We start from the raw sequence: 12748 nt of genomic DNA, 5'->3' as shown, positions 1-12748 counted from the left end.
TAAAGGCTCAAGCCACAGTCTAAAAAAACAAAAACAATTCTTAATTGCCAATATTGTAAGTGGTATATATTCCAGCATGTACTTGGATGAAATCCCAATTCCCAATACTATTGGCCAAGTTTCTAACTTTGGGCCTGTGTTGGGCAGAGTTGCTGCAATTGGACAGGCTAAGGAAGTTATAAAAAGTCACTGCTGCACCCTTTTAAAGATCTCCCTGGTCTTACCGCATTGTGATCTTTGTAGTGGCCCTCCTTGTCAGCACAGGTAGAAGTGTCTGGTTTATCTCAATCCAATTTAGGCCTTATGAGATAAGCACACGACGACCAACATCACCACAAACCGTATGATCCCAACCTCTATGACTTCTGTTTTCAGTCTTTGGAAGATTAATGGTCCCTAATATCTCAGACATCTTACAATCTCCTAGTCCAGATGTATTGAAGTTGTTGTAGCAGCAGGAGAGGGTACAACTACCCCTGCAGTAATAACTATTAGAAAGGAAGGGTCATGCTCATTTTTTTGTACTTTGTAAATTTAATTTTGAAATATTAATGTTCAACTCGGAGACCTTCTAGATAATTGAGTGCAGTGACAGTTAGGTGTCCAGAGATGAAGGGGCGGTCAGTCAACTGGCAATGACCGCTGCAGAGGATAATAATGCTTTTAAACAATTCAGCACTTTTTTTTTTTTTTGTATGAAGTATAAAAATGTGTTTTTAGGTTTTATTTTGTACTGGATTGCTCAGAAGGGCATCTATTCTAGGACAATGGCTGTTTTACTTGAAACTTGACTGTGAATGAATATTAAAGGTAGTTTCAGCCGGCATGTTCAGCCGCCATTGTTTATTTTGCACCCAACGATATACATAGCTACAGAAGGGGGTGTCTTTACATTAACATGCTGAACATTTTGTTTAGCTGCTTGCTTTTACACACACGTAAAATATGGTTCTCATCGACAAATATTAAGATCATTGAAGCACCATAACATCAAGTCAAAATACTCAATAATAGTTTTTTTAGTATCTACCACAAAATTGCTACTGTTTTGCATTGAAAAAAATATATTAAGAAACAACTGCTACAAATCAAGGATTACTGTACATCCCCATAGCTCTTCCACTCTGAGTGCAGACTATCCTTCCATAAAATATATATTTTTAGTGCCACATTATTTCTGTGTATGCCTTTTATTTGACAAATAGTAATAAATAATAATTTGTCATTTAGCAAGCCAAATCGGAGTAGACAAGCATTCAACCACCTTTTGGCTTTTATGTTTGGGGTATTACTTAATTAAATATCCTTTCAAACAAGCTATTCACCACACTTTAGGCCTGCTTTTCAGTCACATGTGTGAACGTGCAAGGCACCTAAAACCACAAATATGAATGGGGTTGCGGACCTAAATATAAGGCGGCCCAGCTCAGCCCAGCAGTGTGAACGGGGTCCTAGTCTATATTTAATGGATACTTTTTGTAGTCTTCACAAACTGCCCAGCATCTTTGGCACATTGCTGCTAAAGTTAGCTGTTTTAAATAGTGCAGTGCGATCTATGGGTCAAACTAATCTTCGTGTAGGGTCCATTTTTGTAGTGTTTTTGCTTTTTTATCAAGACTTCTGCCATCTTCTGAATGACCTTTTTTTTTTTTTATTACATTTTAAACCATTTAAAGGCAAAACCACAACAAAACATAGAATAATAGTGTGCATATACACTGAGCAAAAAAAGTACTAGGGCAAACTATATTAGTTTGCCTCCCCTGGTCTCAATCAAGTTACAGTTCAACAGGAGAAAAAAAAAAAAAAAAAAAAAAAACTAAAATATAAGAAAATAATAAAAAATCAAGTACGTGCGAAAACATTTTACAGCTTAACACGATCTATCTATCTATCTCACCCCCCCCCCCTTTTTTTGGCATATCTAGATGAATCATTGGACTGGACCTGGGAGATTTTGACAGTTAACCCATGTTGGTATCCAAAAGGAAGTTAGAAATGGATGCGTGTCAAGACACTGAATAGAGGGGGCTCACGAGTGGCGCATCCAGTAAAGGTGCTTCGTGTGGAGTGCAGGATGGGCCCTATAGCCTGGACATCACCGGTTCAAGTCCAGGCTATTCCTTTGCCAACCGAGGACGGGAGCTCTCAGGGGGCAGCACTCAATTGGCTGAGTGCAAGCCAGGGTGTCCTCGGCTCACTGTGCCCCAGCAACCCCTGTAGTCCGGCCAGGCACCTTCGGGCTTGCCTGTAAGCTGCACTGTCCTCAAACGCTGTAGCTCTGGGCGGCTGCATGGTGAGTCTGCAATAACTTCAGTTGAAGCTACTGCAGCCTTGGTGGAGAGCACAAAGTCAGTAGACTTACATTGCTTGATCCCTGGAAAGTCATTGGCTTCAAGCAGGGCACAAACAACAGGCTGTCGTGCATAAATATGCGTAATTAGTAAAACTAATACAGCGATTTGTTGTATTTTTTAATATCACAATTTCTGTAAAAACACAATACATGCAAAAATCTATATCAGAAAAAGTAATAAGTACTTCTCTGAATAGGCTGTCCTGTCAGGTCAGCTTGAAAGGTGAAATGCCGCTGAGATTTGTGTGCGTAGTTGTTTACACCCTTGGGGACGGGCATGACTGTCACAGGCTCAGCTGAGCAGCTTTGATATCTTATTCAGGTTTCGGGTCTTTAGGAGGTAAATACACGTTTGGTAATGGTTACAATTCGTACTTGAAAAGGAACTGGTATTAAGAAAAGTGAGATTTAAGCGAGAATCTAGAAGCAGGCCAACGCTAGTGATTTTGTGGAGAATAATTTAGTTCTTTCGAGTCTGACCCTAAAGGACAAATTCATAACCAATACATTCATGTAAGGCTTTTCAGTACTCAAAACCAAACAAAACATTTTAGCAGCTCCTTAAAACAATGGGCTTGATTCACAAAACATGTTTTATGAAGAGTGTTTCTAAAAAAAATAGAATAGAATAAGCTAATAGAGGGTTGCAAAATAAAATCATGTTTGCATTTCATGAAACCCTTTTCTAGAAGGTTTTAGATTTTTGTTTTCATTTTCCAAAGCACTACTTTAAGCCAAGAGAAAGTTTATAAACTCTTTTAAAAACAGTCCTTAAGTTTTGTAAATAGCACCCAATGATCTTCCACTTAAGTGGTGAAACACAGAAATATTGACTATAGATTAAAAAAAAAACACCTATTGATAGTGAAAACAGTAACTAAGTGAATTTACTTAATCCCTTAGAACACATGAGTACTGAACACTACACACAGCAAGGCAGATTACAGTACATACTTTAGATTACAGGACATACATATAAACTGTAGCAAACCATGTAATAACATAGCAAAAAATGGTTAACTACCAATGTTTCTTGGTGGAATAATTATAACCACATGGGAATTGCCTGTGACATGATGTTACCAAGCTTCATTAGGCTGTAGTGATGAGTAACTGGACAACCTAGAAAGAGGAGTTGCAAATCTAGAATGTATTCAAGCTAAATAAATGCCTACTCAACCAAATAAATACTAAGTATGTGAGAAACCAAGCTTTATCTACGAGTTCCAAACTGCAATGAACTCTAGAAGGAATAATGAATAAGGCTGTCAACAGCAGAGGGCTAGAGATCAGATGCATCTCTGGATAGCAGGTTGAAAATTAGCCACAGCTCAAACATTTCCAACATCTCATGAGTACAAATCAGATTTGGTTGAAGGGATCCATTTTTCACAGCTGCAGCTTCTGTCTCTGGCCGCAGCGAGCTCTGCTCTAACTTCATTACCCTCACAAGGGGATTCCACTCACAAAGCTGTACCAAGAAATGGTAGAAAGTGTACAGTGATTTCTTTGCTACTAATCTAACGGGAGGAGCAGGTGCATTGGAACAATAATACACTGCTTTAGTATATTAGTTTCTGCTCTAAAAACTTGAAAGAGGCCACTTGAGAGGTCCTTCCCAATACTCCCCTTTCATTTGCACACTGCTAGAATGCATATCAAATACTAGAGAAGCTCCAAACGCCTACCCTTATACTTGCCACCACTGATTGCCAAGTCTGCAAGGTGTTTAAATTATTTTGGAGGGACACTTGACCACTAGGTCACAGTAATTCCATTTAATTTTGTCTTAGGGGTTTTCATGATAATAAAAATAGGAAGACAGCATTTCAAGTAATTTGTATAGCATTAGCAGCTGAAGCAGCAGTCGGATTGACAATAACATACAGTACAATCTCCCTTCACAGTAAAGCTTATTAATAGAAATGATTGTTCTATTTTAATCTTTTTTCTATTATTTTGTGTATGTGACTTCTTCAATAAATGAACGTATCACATAATTGAATCAACCAGAATGAATGAATAAAAGTTTAATAAACTCACTGTTCTATTGAATCAACTGTTTTATTTGATCAAAATAAGAGTACAATAGTGATTACATTATGGATTGCATTAGGTCAAATTGAATTATACATTTGTCTGCAAACAGATATTTATTGAACCTAGTATGGTACCAGATATATATTTTTAAATGGAATTACTTGCTATGCTATGACATGTACTGCTGTATATACAACACATACGACTGTGCATACAGAATGGAAAGACAGTTCAGATTTATGGATTAGCTACAGTATAACCCCACATTAAGATGTTCTTTCTATCCTTTAAAAAAAAAAACACGTGAAACACGTTGGGAGCAAACTACCATTGACCTGTAATGAGATTTTGGTGACATGCTTTGCCCTGTTCTTTTCCTTGTGCATTAGCATTGCAACTTTGCTGCACAGCTTGAGTTTGCATGCTATTAAGTTGCTTGTTCTTCATTGGTTCCCAGCATCTCAATGTTCAATTGTTACTATACTGCAAGCGGTAGAGAATGGGTCATACAAATGCCAGGACAGCTAATTGTAGCCTGCTTGGGAATTGCCGGAAACACATGACCAATAACTGGGTTTAAAAAAAAAAAAGTTTGGTTGACTCAATTGCTTGCAATGTGTGTTTGTGACTGGTGAATAAGTGACTGAATTCTGGGTTTGGAGAGTCACATGCTGTGGAAGGGTGGTGGGGAATTCACTGACACAAGAGACAGAACTTTATTTGAGGGCACTGTTGTTCATGGCCTGAATACTGGCAACAGTAGACAGGACTACATAGTTACCACTGTCGGTATACAGTCCAGTGCACATACAAGTGCTCAAAAATAATGAAAACAAAAGGCGAAAGTAAAAGGGAAAATAAAACATTAATAAAACTACAGTAATTAAAAATTACAAAAGTTAAAGGTGCTGCACTTAAAGCAGCGTTACCCTTAAAGTACTGTGGTAAAGTGCTGTGCGGTCAAGGCTGGCCAGCGGCAGAAACAGCAACTCTGACACTGTAACTGTAAGTTTAGCGCTTCTGCATATAATGCACAATTCACAGCCTACCTCTGTAAATGATTTGTGATGGTGGTCCACTATGAAAGACACTATATAAAAATAAAGATATATTACTATTATTATTAGTGTATCCTGCGCTGGGTGTACATATATCACTTTATTTAATATTGAAAAAAAAAAACAAAGAGGGCATTTGCATTTTAGACCGGGAAAGTCTTTTTTAAAAAAAAAAAAAAAAAAAAGTGGCTAGTTTGCTTTTGGAAATATATTGTATTATAGCTTTTTTTTTTTTTTTTTTTTTTTTTTAATGAAAAAGTTAAGTGCAAAACAAGTATATTATTATAATTCAAGTAAATTACTTAACTGTGTCACCCGAGTTAGTAAAGGTTAACACTTTACAATGCACTATTATTCATTGTTAGGACAGCTCCGGTGCTTTTTTTTTGGCGCTACACACTAGCTTAATAGACTTCAGCAGTGACATAATAGCTTTCTTAAATAACAAAGTCCATATTTCATACCTGTATTTTGTTATTTATTGCAGGTCATTTCAGATTTTTTAAGTGCACCTTTTCTTTGTGTCAGGTTTGAAACATGTGCCGATATCCGGAATAGCAACAGCAAAATAATAAGTGCACATTTAAATTTTAAACAGGTTGGACTAAATTTGTTCTAAATTACCTGAAAATGCCAGCAGTCTAATGTTCTAATCTAAATGGTAGATGGCTGTTTTACAAAAATACATTTATTGTTATTAGGCAGACAATTGTATAGCTATCTATATATCTATCTCTATCTATACATATACACACACACTCCACGCATTAAAAGAAACGTATCACTATTATAACACATTTATTTTTGAAAAAAAAATAAGGTATATAACTGACAGAATGTTTTTGGTTTCTTTTTAATCACTTGATCATTCATCCTTGACCATGACTGAAGCATATGCACTTAATCACCTAATTAGTGAGACAGTTGATTAGACACTGGATAGCAAGTGATTTCAGCTGTTGAATTGCAAGCTTGAATAAAAGCAATACAGAAAATCACAGGAAAAAAAAAACAATATGCTACGTCTGTCAAGAGAGCAGTGCCTTCATGCAATCGGCAAGTTGGGAGTCTGGATTAGGGCAGCGTACTGTGGCTCGCCTTCTTGGGTGCTCACACCCAGCAATTTCAAACCTGGCGAGACCGTATAACCAGACACATTGTCAATGACCACGAACTGGGAGACCAAGAGTCACAACACCTGCCCAAGATCGACAGATCATTTTGCAGAATCTTCGTGATGTTAATTGTTAATCAGGACAATAAAAAGTCACTGCACCTACTCTAAAAGAGTTTGTCATTTTTCGATCACATCTAGTGAATTTTATCCAAATACAAGTGATACGTTTATTTTGATGATATATATATATATATATATATATATATATATATATATATATATATATATATATATATATATATATATATATGCAAAAGTTTTAGGCAGGTGTGAAACAATGCTGTAAAATAAGAATGCTTTCAAAAATACACATGTTAATAGATTATATTTACAATTAACTAAATGCAAAGTGAGTGAACAGAAGAAAAATCTAAATCAAATTCATATTTGGTGTGAACAGCATCAGTTTTTCTAGGTACACTTGCACAAAGTCAGGGATTTTGTAGGCATATAGTCAGGTGTATGATTAAACAATTATACCAAACAGGTGCTAATGATCATCAATTCAATATGCAGGTTGATACACAATCATTAACTGAAACAGAAACAGCTGTGTAAGAGGAATAAAACTGGGTGAGGAACAGCCAAACTCAGCTAACAAGGTGAGGTTGCTGAAGATAGTTTACTGTCAAAAGTCATACACCATGGCAAGACTGAGCACAGCAACAAGACACAAGGTAGTTATACTGCATCAGCAAGGTCTCTCCCAGGCAGAAATTTCAAGGCAGACAGGGGTTTCCAGATGTGCTGTCCAAGCTCTTTTGAAGAAGCACAAAGAAACGGGCAACGTTGAGGACCGTAGACGCAGTGGTCGGCCAAGGAAACTTACTGCAGCAGATGAAAGACACATCATGCTTACTTCCCTTACAATTGGAAGATGTCTAGCAATGCCATCAGCTCAGAATTGGCAGAAAACAGTGGGACCCTGGTACACCCATCTACTGTCCAGAGAAGTCTGGTCAGAAGTGGCCTTCATGGAAAAAAGCTATACCTCCGACGTGGAAACAAGGCCAAGCGACTCAACTATGCACGAAAACACAGGAACTGGGGTGCAAAAAATGGCAGCAGGTGCTCTGGACTGATGAGTCAAAATTTGAAATATTTGGCTGTAGCAGAAGGCAGTTTGTTTGTCGAAGGGCTGGAGAGTGGTACATGAATGTCTGCAGGCAACAGTGAAGCATGGTGGAGGTTCCTTGCAAGTTTGGGGCTGCATTTCTGCAAATGGAGTTGGGGATTTGGTCAGAACTAATGGTCTCCTCAATGCTGAGAAGTACAGTCAGATACTTGTCCATCATGCAATACCATCAGGGAGGCATCTGATTGGCCCCAAATTTATTCTGCAGCATAATAACAACCCCAAACATACAGCGAAAGTCATTAAGAACTATCTTCAGCGTAAAGAAGAACAAGGAGTCCTGGAAGTGATGGTATGGCCCCCACAGAGCCCTGATCTCAACATCATCGAGTCTGTCTGGGATTACATGAAGAGAGAGAAGCAACTGAGGCTGCCTAAATCTACAGAAGAACTGTGGTTAGTTCTCCAAGATGTTTGGGCCAACCTACCTGCCGAGTTCCTTCAAAAACTGTGTGCAAGTGTACCTAGAAGAATTGATGCTGTTTTGAAGGCAAAGGGTGGTCACACCAAATATTGATTTGATGTAGATTTTTCTTCTGTTCACTCACTTTGCATTTTGTTAATTGATAAATATAAACTATTAACATGTCTATTTTTGAAAGCATTCTTACGTTACAGCATTTTTTCACACCTGCCTAAAACTTTTGCACAATACTGTGTGTGTGTGTGTGTGTGTGTGTGTATATATATATATATATATATATATATATATATATATATATATATATATATATATATACACACACACACACACACACACACACACACACACATTTTTAAAACCGTATGTAGTAACAAATACCAAAGCCCCAAACATATATAGCATATAAAGCCCACTTGTTTCGGGGAAACCCCTTGCTTTAGGCCTTTTTTGGACATGATATATAAAAGGGACTTGTCTTCTGTGCATATTATTGTTTTAACTGTGGTAGTTTAGCGTTTTTCTTTGTTCGCTGCAGATGTCCACACACATTTCCGAGCAGGGGTTCTGAATTTAAAGTTTTCTGCTCTACAGAGAGCATCAGGTGCAGAATCTGCTCTCCACACTGACAGCCTCTTATGTAACTGTCACCTTTCATTCTAACACAACACAGATTACCACAAGTATTTTGGAGGAAAGAGGTAAAACATGAAAACGCTCCACAACTTTTGCGTAATGCAAACAAAAGACCCAAGATGTATAAAGCAACATCCTTTTCTATCACTTGCAGACCTGATGTCTTGCAGCCTGTGCCATTGAGATACAAATGTCGATTTTAACTGGATAAAATGTTATTACTTGCACATGGAGTAAACTGGCATCTTCTTAGTACAGTAGTCTCTCTCTAATCCAAACCCGCAAGTCTAGCATTAAATCAAAATCCAAACCATGTAACTATGATGACAGCCAAACTTATATAGGTGTCCCCCCCCCCCCCCCCCCCCCATTCCCCCACAGAACCGGGTCTGGTTCCCAACTCTGATTGGAAAGGGTGTACTGGACCTTGCTCAGGGTTTCCCTTTAACAGTTTGAGAGCTAGTTTACATGTATTCCAATGTCTGCATTGGTGGGTAGAAAACACAACAGTATTGTCTGTATTTCACCTCAATGTTTTTCTGCATCCTCCAGCTCTTGCTATGGAATGCATTTCCTCATGGGCTGCGGTTTGAGGTCAGAGCACTTTCTAAAGATGCATTGATCTGAAATATTTCTTGCTTAGCTGTCAGGACTTTTACATTTGTGTATTTATATGGTTAGAACAAAAGTGCAGCTTAAGTATAAAGTCAAGGGGAAAAAATGGTTTGCCAAATACTATAAATTACAGCCGAACATGGACTTTTTTTTTTTTTTTTTTTTAATAAAACCTCTGGTAAATCTCCACTGAATGGAGAAAAGCACAGCAATTTATGTAGGGGTGTGTGTGTCAGATGACGGTAATTCTACCCATCAATGCAGACATTGGAATACATTTAAACTAGCTCTCAAATGGAAATTGCAAGCTCCTGATCAGTATGACAGATACGGCTTCCTGCTTAACCATAAGACAACTAAACCAACTTTAAATCACCATTTCTTAGCGCTAATTAGCAAAATCACATTCTCACAAAACTCTCGTCATTTGTCATGCATTTCTTTTACTTTCCAACTTTATATTGACATTGAATTCAGAGCTAACTCGTAACAGCCAACAAGGCACAAATAATTTCAAGCGTGACTACCACAAGAGCTTTTCTTCAACCAATAAAACTGCAGTAAAAACTGCTTAAAAGAATCCGCTTATAATGAGGCACTGCAATTCTGTTTGGGGTCCACAAGGGTCTCAATACTGGCTGCTAGAAGGGAACAAGTTTTTGAGAAACCCAACATTGCCGTGGCAGGAGCAACCCTGTTAAACATTTTTTTTTTTTAAATGTAATGTGTTTTTTAAAATCTCAGGTAACCAACCAGAGATCTCACCACTGCCAAATAACATTACAAAGTGTGCCCTATACACTTCATTCCCTGCTGCTTGTTTGCTGTTTAGTGGAAATATGCTCACAATTTGTTTGCATGAAAGTATATAATTTAGAACTGACCAGTGGCTAGCCACAAATAACAGGCAAAGGAAATGTTAGTTTAAAACATATGTAGAGAAACAGGCACAATACAGTGAGGTTGTGAGAGCTCCTGTTAAATAGGTGCATGTTTTACTGTTCCTCCTCATTGTTATGATATTAGCAACAATTTTGTGTTTCTTAAACCAAGTTTTATTTTTGATTAGGAAGGAGCTGATCTTCGTTAGTTGGCTGTCAGATTCAACCAACATGTCGTCAGCAACAGCACCACCTAGTGCACAGCAGTGTATTGCCAACAACAGAAAAGTAAACATGATCCAAAGTGGCAGATCACTAGCTGTTACTTCTACACTTTGTTTGATCTAGCCTATGTTAAATATATCCATAGCAGGCACCAAGAAGTGTAGAGCTGCTCCAGAACTCAGTGAAAGAACCATATCAAAGATTTCAACAAGAACCACTGAATACACTGTAACAAGTGAAATAAATAAATAAACATTTAATCACTTAACTGCTAAAGTCAGTCAGTCATCCCAACCACGGAAAATAGACAAAACCAAATTGTAGGGTTTTTGGTCATGAAAATATTACACTGCTATTATACAAGGGAAACCAAAATAACATTAAATGGAAACCAAAACTGTAATTTATTAAAACAAAATCCCACCCAAGCATCAGCAGGGCTAACAAAATATTTATTGTACTCCACATGTTCTGTTATTTAATACAGAAAAAAAAAATGACCTAGGCCTGGAATCACTGTGTAAGGAATATCTGTCAGCTCACTTTCTCCCCAGCACTTGTAATTTATAGTTGGAAAATGTTTCACAGCTTGTAGCCTGGTGTCAGTCTGGTCCAGCTGGAAATTCCCAGGAGGGTATTTTTGTACAAATGTTACCTCAGTTGCTTGCAAGCTTCAAAAACGCTACCTGTGAAGAATACATTGGAAAGCATTAGTGGTTAGATCCAACAGTAAAAAAAAAAAAAAAAAAAAAAAAAGACAGTTATTAATATGTACATCCTTAAAGATCCAGTGTCATAGTTTAAATGTAAAATTGCTGTAAAAGCAACCTATCCCCCCACCCCCCACCTTATGCCGGGTTGCAGAACTGCAGAAATACAATTTCAGCACAGTGGCAATTAAAAATAACACTCACTTGTTTTCAATACTGTAGGAATCAAGAATGACCCGCTTACCACAACAGAAGCAATGTATCATTAATATGCTACCAACTTGTCAGTCGACCCGTGATCCTAACCACAGCAGAGAATAGAAGGATGAATAGAATATAAAAGGTAATGTCTAGTCCACACATACTAGTCAAAGTGACAGTTATTACAGTGTTGTAGACCTAACAACAATATACAAAAATATAATTTTAGGATCTTTTTTTCTATTTCTACAGTTACATTACAGTAACACAAAGAATGAATGAATGAATGAATAACCCAAGCAAAATGCCAGAATGATAGTTCAAAACAACTAGGATTCTTGTTAGAAACAGGGCAAGAGCTCACAACCAGCGCGGTGTTGGTATTTAATTTACTGTATACAATCACAGTACTACTACAGATCACAAAGTCATGACCTACATCCATAAAAATGTACGTGTGACATGCATATGCACGGGCAGATCTATCCATATATTCACAGAATAAAGAATGTCTCAACCAAGTTTAAATCACAAATGAATAACCAGTTCTGTAGATACATGTACAACGTAACCACATTTGCAGCTCCAGGTGGGGAAATACATTCTGCCCATTACCAGGCTGAAACACAATGCATACAATGACTTTCAAATACATTCAGATCGATTCAGAGCCCTTTTTGATTTGCCTTTGCATAAATGTATAGCTCAGTTCATGCAATGCTACAGTCAGAAAGCCAATTGTTAAATGTTATTTATTTAAAAACCAGCTCCCACCATGCTGCCTCTTCACATATCAACACTTACCACTGCGATAGCGCTGCTTAAAATAAATCAAACATATTATCCTCATTTTCCCTGGGTTTCCATGAACACGATTTTACAGGACAGATAATTTACATTCTTTGTGGCATGAAGACTGCCTGCCCTAATTGATGCTACTTGCTGAGCTCTCTACAAGTGGGTTATGAATATCTGCAAGCATAATGGGGTCTGGAATCCCCCATTGAAGAATTTATAAAAGCTATTTTTCTCTACTCGGCATATGGGAATACAGTGTATGCAGCAAAATCTGTGCAATGAATGAAATATAGCAATCTTGTCTTAATCAGTTGATGCGCTCGCTGAACAGAGTGTTTTTTAGTTTAAGACTTTCCATAAGTAGTGTGAAAGGGTCTGGAAGAATACCAGAACAATCTAAAATAGTACCAAAACCAGAATCTAATGCTGTCCAGTTGCTATTTTTTTTTTTTTTTTTTATTAAAAAAATAAAAATAAATAAAATCAACAAACATC

At 37.4% G+C, this 12748-nt stretch overlaps 1 protein-coding gene across 1 annotated transcript in view; it reads right to left on the bottom strand.

Annotated features, from left to right (window-relative positions):
- Nucleotides 1–10929: 10929 nt before the first annotated feature.
- ube3d (ubiquitin protein ligase E3D) overlaps nt 10930–12748 on the bottom strand; it is a 28557-nt gene continuing 26738 nt past the window's right edge. Inside the window, exon 10 of the mRNA XM_041253258.1 lies at nt 10930–11230. Coding sequence (XP_041109192.1) covers nt 11201–11230 — 30 coding nt within the window. The 3' untranslated portion in view covers nt 10930–11200. The remainder of the gene's footprint in view (nt 11231–12748) is intronic.

Source organism: Polyodon spathula, chromosome 6 (assembly GCF_017654505.1).
Source record: "Polyodon spathula isolate WHYD16114869_AA chromosome 6, ASM1765450v1, whole genome shotgun sequence".
Taxonomy (NCBI): domain Eukaryota; kingdom Metazoa; phylum Chordata; class Actinopteri; order Acipenseriformes; family Polyodontidae; genus Polyodon; species Polyodon spathula.
This window is presented reverse-complemented; position numbering and strand designations above follow the sequence as displayed.